This window comes from Cygnus atratus, chromosome 3, assembly GCF_013377495.2.
Source record: "Cygnus atratus isolate AKBS03 ecotype Queensland, Australia chromosome 3, CAtr_DNAZoo_HiC_assembly, whole genome shotgun sequence".
Taxonomy (NCBI): Eukaryota; Metazoa; Chordata; class Aves; order Anseriformes; family Anatidae; genus Cygnus; species Cygnus atratus.
The window spans coordinates 79,385,355-79,395,510 of NC_066364.1; the positions used below are offsets into that span (position 1 = coordinate 79,385,355).

Here is a 10,156-nt window from a genome sequence, read left to right on the forward strand (position 1 = left end):
TGGAAATGCAGCAGCAACGCTCCCCCACACATCCCAGCCCCTCGCCATGGCTGCTTGTGAGAGGTGGCCAAGGGGCTTCCCGAGACACCCATGTGCCCAAGGAGGGACACGGCCATCCCCTGTCCCACTGATGGGTCAGCAAGGGGCCTGGGTGCAGGCAGAAGGGACTTGCAGGAGGACTGGGCTGTTGGCCCTGAAACAGACATTTCTCCACCCCAAAACCTGTGGTGTTGCCCTGATTTGTGGCAAAATGTGAGGTGCTTGTCCCCAGGGACTGGAAAGAAAACACAGCGTGAGACATCACAGCGGCCCTACCACCCACCTCCATGTGCCACAGCAGGAGCACCTCCATCTCCTGCAGTGAAGCTGCAATTCTCCCCTTTGCGCAGAGTGACCATCCCAGCAGGGCACGAGTTGCCCTGCTCCTTCCACACAGGACAAACGTATAGTGAAGTTGTGAGTGCCTGCGGTGCTGCTTCTGCAAGCCCTGCGGTGCTGAGACATCCCTTCGCTTGCGGTGCAGCTGCTGCTAATCCAGTGCTTGAGGGACAGGCTGAAAGGCTTGCTGAGAAAGCCGATGTGACACTCCTGACATGTCAACAGGCCGAGAGGTCAGGGCAAGACTCATCTGACACTCGTGGTGTGCTTGGTAGAAGAGGTAAGACCTTCTGCCAGAGCAAAGCAGTTTGCAGAGTGGCTTCGTTTGCTTTGATCTTTGCCCTCGGTGTTTCCCTTCACGCTACAATAAATAAAGCAGCTCAGCATACAAGGGAACCACTGCTTGCAAGCACCTCCTGCACAAATCCTGTCAGTGGGACTTGGAAAAAACTTATCATCAAATCCCAAACTGTGGTCTTCCTTTCCAGCCAGAGGCCCTCCCTGCCTCCAGGGAGCTACGCTGAAGGCTGCCAGCTCCTGATGCTCAAAGCAAACCCCGATGCTTTTTATTCTGCCATTCGCTGCAGCGGAGGTGCTGCCACCAGGGGAGGCTCAGCCAATGTGCCTGGTGGTCCAGGCTGTGGGCTGCTGCCCACGCGTGGCTGCGGTCTCCACCATGCTCCCCAGTGACGGCTGGACAACCCACATGCAGCTTGGATGGGAGATGGCCACGCCTGGAGCAGGGGCTACTGAAATGCTGCATCTGCCCTTCTCTGTCTCCTGGCCAGGCGATGCTGAAGGTTGGAGCTGCCATCCTTCAGGCAAGCCCTAGCCGTGTGTCTTGCAACCCTGCAAAGAGCCCCACAGTGCAGAGGTGCATCTGCCCCAGCAGCCTGTCTCCAACAGCTGCCAGTAGAAAAATCTGTCCGAATGGGAGAAACCTACAGTGACAGTCCTTCATCAGCCTCTCTAGCAGTTTGAGGCTCAAGGACTTCCTGAAATAGAAGAGATGTTCATATAGTTAATGGTCCTTGATGGACTTTTTTCCTCCATGAGTTTATCCTTGTAAACTTCTCACACCCACAGCAAGGATACCCTTGGCTGATTTACCCATCTGGTGAAGACAAATCTCCTTTTGTTTGTTCTGCACCTGCACCACACTAGTTTTGTTTGATGCCCTTTTCTCCCATGCTTCTGTATCCACACTGTGTCTGCATGGCCTTTTATTTTTATTTGACAAGCAGCAGCATGCTGACGTGAGAGGACTGCTGAGTGCTGCTGAGCTCCTTCAGCCCTGCCCATCCAGAACAGCCCCATGCTGCTGTAGTGCCAGGCACCGTGTTTTTTGTTTTTTTCTCTCCTTGCCTTTAAAAACAAAGCCTGTCCAGGCTGGCAGGGCATAGCTACACCACCAAGTGTCCCTTTAGAGGCAGCTGTGTGTGTAGAGGTGTGACAGGGACAGGGCTGCCAGCAAATCCAGCCCCTGTAAACTTGCACCCGGCGAACCAGGGACGCTGCGAGCGGAGACAGCATCGGCTCCATGGGTACCTGCCTGGGGCTGCTACTGGTTTCCTGCCTAAGGACAGGGGCAGATGATGCAGAAGTACCTCTCACGTAAAGCTGCCCTCATGTTTTTCCATGCTGGGGGCTGGCCAGTAACGCTCGCTTTCTTTGTTTGTCCCCAACCAGATCGTGGCTGCTATATTTGCTATTGCAGGGATAGTTATGATGACGTACGCTGATGGGTTTCACAGCCACTCCGTGATTGGGATAGCCCTGGTGGTGGGCTCTGCCTCAATGTCTGCTCTCTACAAGGTAAGCACACCTGGGCTCCCCGCTGAAAGGTGCCAGTCACCACCACCGCTGACTGGCGCTGCTGCTGTCTGGCTTGTAAACCTCCATGCAGTTGGGTACCGTTGCCCTTCTTTGCCCACCTCTGCCATAAACACAGGTATTTGCTTTCTTTGATGCCTGCCCTCAGTTAGGACAAAGCCTAACCGGGAAGGCAGAGCTGTGAGCACCTGTTGGGACATGGGGACAAAGGTGCTCGCGGGTGGCTGTGCTGTGTGTGGGGACACGGGGAAGGGCTGCCAGGCAGTATGGACCTGCTTGCTCAGCACGGCAGCGCTCCTCAGGTCACAGCTCAAGGCATGGGCAGGCGACGTCTTATACAAGGAGGGTTGTGCACCCTTCCTCTCCTCCCCCTGCCTGTCTCCACCAAGTCTTCTGCTTTTCATGCCAAATTTTCCTGAGGTTTTCCTGAAGGGATCGTGCGGAAAACAGACTCAAGGCTCCAGGCTAGGGCAAGCCCCCTTTCCTTTCAGGAGGTGCATGCTCTTCTCCTTAGAATGGACAGAGGGGCTGAGCCCCCCTCCCACATGGGTGTATTTGGTGCACGAGCTGCTCTCCACAGCTTCACTAGCAGCCATCTCAAGTGTCCCCAACACCGTTGCATACATGCCCCACACGCAGTCCTTCTGCCCCAAGCACCAGCCAGGTCACCTGGAGCTGCTGGATCTGGGATGCCAGCCCTCCAGGGAAGTGGTGCAAGATTTACACCAGCCCATGTGGTTTTGTCTTGTAGGTTTTATTCAAACTTCTTCTGGGCAGTGCAAAATTTGGAGAAGCTGCCTTATTTCTGTCCGTGTTAGCCGTCTTCAATGTTCTCTTCGTTACCTGTATTCCTGTCATCCTTTATTTTACCAAAGTGGAATACTGGAGCTCTTTTGCCGTCGTTCCTTGGGGAAACCTCTGCGGATTTTCGATTCTCTTATTGAGTGAGTACATGCTGGGATCTCGTGGTGCTTGGGGTGGAATAGCATGACAAAAACTGGCCACTGGTGGAAGCTGTAGCCCTCTGATACTGCAGCTGTTTCCCCTTATTCTGAACCTAAATTTTAGCTTGAGAAGTCACTCAGAAGGCCAATTCCTATGTGGAACCTACAGCTTTTCCAAAAAGAAAAAAGAAAAAAAAAGAAACACGACAACAACAACAAAAACAGACAGAACCAGCTATTTGGCTGAAATCTCCCAGATGAAAAATAATGCCTTGGGATAGAAAGCAGGAATTGCCCAGGGCTCCAACTGTATTTCTGGGCATTACATGAAGAGATAGGCTGTACCCGAACCTCACCCTGATCCTGCCACTGGACTCCAGTGGGATAGAGCAACGTCTCTGTGTCCTGGGAATAGCAATGTCTTGGGCAGACAGACGTGCAGCAGATGGACATCTGTGCACAGGTATCTTCCAGGAATACCAGCAGAATTTAATATGCTTTCTATATGAACAACGTACAGAGTGAGTAATAAAGCAGAAGTATTTTGCTTTGCTTAGTTTCACTGGAGTAAAAGGTGATTTTTTCCTTCCTTCTTCAGCATTCAATATTCTACTAAATTTTGGAATCGCTATTACATACCCCACCTTGATTTCTCTTGGAATTGTACTGAGTGTGCCAGTAAATGCGGGTAAGAATTTCTGACTTTTGCATCCTAATGAGTACACGAAATCTGTGGCCTTTCAAATATCTACCGGGGATAAAAGCAAATAGCTCTGTTAAAGACATTTTACATCTTCTCTTAAAAACTTATGCAGATGACAGTCATTAAAAATGTATACTTTAATTGTTAAATACGTATTGTATGATATTGCATGACTATTCATAATTTCTAGAATTGCTTTTTAAGTTACTGTCTGAAGAAGCCAGTGTACTGAAAAACAAACTAGATTTGAAGTCATCCATCTCCGGGCTGGGATGAAAACTCACAGATGAAGTAGAAATCAATTCTTAATGATTTTTTTCCAGCCAGGCTTAATATTAAATTGAAACAAATAGAATTAAATACATTTTAGAGCAAATATTTGTTAGTAATTCTGCTTGCCTTGGTAAATAAAAGAGCAGGTGTAGAGACTACGGGAAAGTAAGGCTGGGCAGGGGAGCGGACAGGCAAACCTGGCCCAAACCACAGCCCCCCCTTTCTTGGCTAGGCATCAAAAGAAACAAAAAATACATTATCATTTACAGTTCCTTGATCCTTAAATGAACCAGGGCCTGCTGCGCCCGCTCTGATCCGGGCTGCACCCTGCTGTGTGCTATTCCCTGCCACCATCTCCCCACGGCCACGTCCTCGTGCGCAGCCGACCCAGCACCGCAGCCCAGCCCTCAGAGCCAGGGAGCCGAGGGGAGGGAAGGGGGATACTGCCCTCGTGCTTTGTCCCACATAATAACACCAGTTCAATGTCCCACACAGTTGTTGATCACTACACGAGTGAAATTGTCTTCAACAGTGTCCGAGTAATCGCCATCGTCATTATTGGCCTGGGTTTCCTCCTGTTGCTCTTGCCAGAGGAATGGGACGTCTGGGTGATAAAGCTGCTCACGCGTCTCAAGGTCCGGAAGAAGGAAGAAATCCCTGAAGGGAACGGAGACATCGCTTCAGGATTGTCTAACAAAAGCCGGAGAACTCGCCCCTCCCTGTCATCCTTTGCTCATTAAATGCTCTTTTTACCAAAACTTTGTGGTTAACCTTATATATGATGATGCAAAGGTCTTTTCTTGGGAAGAAGCACACCTGTCCAACACGGTGTACATACCTGTACAGTTTTGATATGATCACCATCTAAGGCATCAAGTCTTGGCATGTCCAGTTTGCTTGTACTTTTTTCACATCAGACCTTTCACTTAAGTAGTACACTGAAAAAAACTGCAAACCAAGAACCTCTCTTCTCTTTTTAAATGAATGTAATATATAGTCAAAATATATTTGCATAGGTTATTTTAAAGAATGATTTTCATGAAAAGCAGGGCAGACATTTTGAACATTAGGTACCGAATGATGCATTGCACACTGTGATTTAAAAGAAACAAATGCTATGCTACATCACGTTTATTTTTTTGACCAGAGCTGTACTCTGATAGTTTTCAAGGAACCAAAAGGGAATCTTTACGGGGACAGGAAGATGGGGGGAAGAGTAGAAGGAGGGAAGTTCGGAAATCACTCTGTGTAGGTGAGCGCGTGCTGCGCTGGAACCGGACAAAAATTCAAGTGCTAAAAATGCTTGCACTAAAGCACTAGAGGGAAAGCAGTCTAGAGCCCAAATCTCCTGGTACTGCATGCGACTGTAGTCCACGTTTAAAACCATGCAAGAGAAATCCAGTGCCTTCTACAGAACTCTTGTCTTTATCCGCGCAGAACCAGGCCCCGCTGCAAGACGGCGGCACTGCGGGGCTCAGGCTTGCAGCCCCGGGCACCCCAAATTCCCCTCCGGCATCAGGACATGCCCCCCACACGCTCTGTGGCTTCCCTGGGAGCGCGGGGCCCGGGGGACTGCAGGTTTGTGTGCAGGGGACCTGGTTCTCCTCCCGCTTGCACAGGTTTTACCCCTGTGTGGAGCCACACTCGGTTAATGCTAGCGTGAGAAAGGGGAAATGGTGGTGGTCGCATGGGGAAAAATCTGACCGAAAATGCACGATGGAGCTGACGAGAGCGGGGTTGCTGGTGTACAGTCTGAGGACACGGACTGAGGGGGTGAATCGCCAGTTGCTTTTACTCCATAATTGTGAGTGTTTAAGAGTTAAAAATGTAATATATTTACATCAAATGTAACACTTTTTATGAAACTTGTAAGCACCAGGATGTTTACTTACGCGATTTTGGTTCGCCATTAAATTTCTATCTGTGATAGATCACATGCTATGTAAAAAAAGGGGGGAAAAAGGTTATAGTTTACTATTTTTGAAGTTTACATTGTTGCATACAAAATTAAAAGTGTTATTTTGAACTGCTGCCATAGCCTAAGGGTCCCTGCTGCCACTGAGGCCCTCTTTGTCTCAGGCAGGGGTGGCATCCACTTCAAAACATTTTAGCAAATCAACTTCAGATTCCATTAGCTGTTTGGCAACGCTCAATAATAAAAGATTTTAAACTCAGCTTCTGTCAGTGCTGTTTCCCTCTCTTGGCTGCACCTTTACTCCAGTTTTGTTGTGGGTTGCATCTGGCCGAAGCGATCAGGTGGCAGAGACAAGATCAGCCAATGTTCAGTCTGGTCTCACAGCCACAGCTACATCACAGGAGCTTTCCCTCCGCTCAGAGTCCCACTGCCTTCAATACGAAACTAGAGTCCAAGCCCTGCCGGCATTGTCCATGTCCCCAGCGCAACTTGAGGCCATTCCCCCTAGTCCTGTCACTGATTACCTGTGAGAAGAGGCCGACCCCCAGCTCCCCACACCTTCCTTTCAGGCAGTTGTAGAGAGCAATAAGGTCTCCCCTGAGTCTCCTCTTCCCCAGACTACACAACCCCAGTTCCCTGGGGAATAATAAGGCCCTGGCCCAGGCTATGTGTTTGTTCTCTTCATCTCTCTCCATGACCAAATAGACACTAAAGGCTTGCCAATGGAGATTACACACATGCAAGCAAAAATCTGAGGCTGTGGGAAGCTGCTCACAACCTTCATCCCATTCAGGGTAACACACTTCAATTTTAAAAAATTTGGGGGAATCAGGAGAGGTTAAGGTACAAGACAGGAGGACATGTACAATGCTAGTAACTGGCTTGAAGGACACACACACAGGCTTGTGTCTCAAAGCTCCCAGATTAAAATTTACTGCATTTTCAGGTATATCATTTTGTCACCCTCAAAGTATCCTGCATCCCTCCCCAAGCTCCCTGATGAGGCGAGGCCAAAGAAGAATGTACAAAGAGCCCTTCTATTTTCCATAATTTCAGTAAGTGGCATCTTCTGTCATCTCTGCACTCCGTTTTGGTGTGTGTTTGATGCAGTCCAATGCGTACCTGAAAGGCTCTAAATGATGCTTCAAAATCTGCACCTGGTGTGTGTTCATTGCTAAAATGGCAGCAGACTCTTCAGTGCTTAGTGCAGATCATGGGGGAATTTACGTATCACAACAGACAGCAGCATCAGTAAAACTGCGATTTACAAAATGTGATTGTCATTGCTTCTGCCGGCTTATCCTTCCTGAGAACATGCTGAACACGGGCGAGGGCTGGGATTTCAAACCGTATTTTATTACAGTGTCTCTCCTGAATATGAGCTGAGGAAACTAGATTAACCCATTTTAAGTACTTCTAAACTACACACAGACTAATCAGATGAACTGACCTACACTTCTTCAGGCAACACCTTGCCCTAAATACCTGCCTTGAAGGCAAGCAGATGCTTGATGAAACTTTCCAGAGTGAAGCCCAGGGTGTGACTAGGAGACTGTCTAGAAAGCAGCACATCCATATGGGTACATGTGGGCATCTGTGAGAGCCAAGGCTTCCCAGACCCGAAGCTGAACAGCAAAAGGAACTGGAGTCATTAGCTCCCTCCAGAAGGAGAGGCAGAGAGCCGGCCCTTCTGAGAAAACATTAGATGCAGCTGGGTCACCCTTCAGTTGAGGGCAAGATTGAACTCTGCTGATGCTGGTCAGGTAAAAGATACACAGGACAGATTTGGTGCCTTGGAGGTCAGGGCCGAGCTGGCAGGCTCCTCGGCGTGCCCCAAAGGCACTGTGTGCAATCCCTGCAGCACTGTGTGATTTGGTCCTGCTGCTGGTGTGTACGGACCCCGCACAGCTCTGCAGGGCAGCACCAGCACCACAACCCGAGCCTGTAACCAGCACTTGTAGCCCAGGGTGGCCACCCCAAACCTCCTCCTGAGGCGGGCCTGCAGGAGGGGGCTCAAGTGCTGACCTGGACTGTCAGCCTTCTTCTCCAGCTCATCCCTCACAAAGTGACTTGGCTCCTCCCTGCTTATACATCCAGTGGGCTTGTATAAGCAGCAAGTTGAAAAAAATATCAGGAAAGTAAAGAGCATCACCAGGCCACTGCAGCTGCCTCCTTTCACAGCTACACAATGCAGCGGTGAGGAATCCAAGGAAGGAACAACGGTTTCTCCCCCTCCCATGCAAGTCTTTTTCCTTGGCCCCCTGTCTGTAGATGACTCCTGCTGCTGCCTTTATTTTTTGTTACAGCCATCCACAGTCTCATCACCACATGAGTCAGAGTCGGGCTTATATTAGGAAGTTTCTTCTGTTCTTCTGTCAAGGATGGTTGTATTCCTATCAGCAGCCTTCAGAAAATAGCTATAACAGGCAGAAATCCAGCCACAACACTCAGATGAACAGAAGACACTGCAACCAGCATCTAGCTTTACTGTTTTAGGGGTCGGCCTCACTCATCTCAGGTTCTCCACAGTGCGGCTCTGTGTACAAAGCTAGCACACTACTGAGTTGGTCAGGGCTGACACAGGCCACAGGCTGGGGCTAGGGGGTTCTTCAGGGGATGGGGAAAGAACAGGACCCCGAAGCAATGCCACTGGTGTGGAGCAGGAGCACAGGAAAGATGGGATGAGGACAGAAATGGCCTTTGGGAAACACCTTCCAGGGTGAGATGCCCACATGCCCCTTGCTACAGCTCCCAGAGAAGAAATGGGGTCTGTGCTCATGCTGTAAACTCAAGAACCACGGGGAGCTTGGCTCCACGCCCCTGATTTGTACAGCAGACAGGAAGGAGTCCTGCAAGGCCTCCAAAACTGAGCTACTCCTTGGCAAAGGCCAAGGCTGAGAAGCTTCTCTCACAATCCAGCCCTCATGCAAGCTGTCTTTAAAAAATAGCCAGCAGTAATGGATTTTGACGGACGAGTTTAAGTAGCTCATCATCATTAAAATAGAAGCAAGTAGATTTTCTTCTTCAGCTGGCATGTTCTAAGGGCACCTCTGTGACAGGCTGCTCCTTACTTAAAAGTCTTGAACATCAAAAAGGGAAATTAAAAAAAAAAGAGCTGAAAGATCTTTTGAAAGCAAAGAGGAAGTCAAATGAACAGCTGCCCACCTGCAGCCTAAAAACTTTCTTTTTAGAGGAAATCACATTCCTAAGGACAGGACCAGCAGCTCAAAGTAAAGTTTCTGAAGATAAAATGCCTCATACTTCTCTCTTCTACTTGAAACTCTGCTGGGGGGAAATACACTATCACTCATTCTATATGCACAAAATTATTCTAAGGAGAGTGGCGATCAGCATTTCTCCACACACGACAGACACACTAAGATGCAACCAGCATACTTTTCAGTAACGAAGAATGAAACATAAGGAGAGTTACAAGTCTGGAACAGGCCCAAACGGTGGAGGTTGTGGAGCTCACATCAGTACTGCACCTGTTAAGTGCACTCTCTCTGCAATGAGACAGCATCTTTCACCCAACTGATACATAAAGAAGACTAAAGTAGATGTGCTTTGAAGAAGTCCCTTCTCCTTTGCCTTTCCACAGGGGAGGGTGGCCCTGGCTAGCCTCCGCAGATTACTTACGCTGACCTCCTGCTTCTGCACGTACCCACAACTGGCCAAGATGCTGAAGACTCAAAGCTGGCTTCCAGTGGGGTCCAAGCAGCAGGATTTGTGGGGACTTACAAGGTGTGAGCTTTGGCTCTGTTTTTCTGCCCTGCTGGCCACTAGCATGCACGAAGGGCCGGTGAGCCCAGCTTTGCTGTCTACCAGCAACAGCTATTGCTGCCCCTCCAGCTTCTGAAGCTGCCAAGTCTTTAATGACTCCAGCCTAGTGAGCAAACAGAGGAAGCTGTATAATGCTGTCCTAGTGATTTTTGGCTACATTTTAAACACCTGGCTATATGTTTTGGCTATACATTTTTAATGCTTTCCTGACATGTAAACAAAACCATCTCCCTTTCCTTGTGTGATTCTGGATTCGATCAAAGGCATGTTACTTGCCAGCTTGGCTGCTATGAAAATTGACATTGATCTTCAGAGCAAATATTCACC

The 10,156-nt window shown here is 49.0% G+C and overlaps 1 protein-coding gene across 4 annotated transcripts in view; it reads left to right on the plus strand.

The window, feature by feature from the left end:
* SLC35F3 (solute carrier family 35 member F3) overlaps positions 1-6,233 on the plus strand; it is a 56,684-nt gene extending 50,451 nt beyond the window's left edge. For 3 of the 4 annotated variants that reach the window (XM_035560324.2, XM_050710001.1, XM_035560316.2), the window contains exons 4-7: positions 2,068-2,193; positions 2,963-3,155; positions 3,754-3,843; positions 4,627-6,233. In XM_035560324.2, coding sequence (XP_035416217.1) covers positions 2,068-2,193; positions 2,963-3,155; positions 3,754-3,843; positions 4,627-4,871 — 654 coding nt within the window. In that variant the 3' untranslated portion in view covers positions 4,872-6,233. The remainder of the gene's footprint in view (positions 1-2,067; positions 2,194-2,962; positions 3,156-3,753; positions 3,844-4,626) is intronic. The other variant, XM_035560334.2, reaches the window with a different exon arrangement.
* The last annotated feature ends 3,923 nt before the right edge of the window (positions 6,234-10,156 follow it).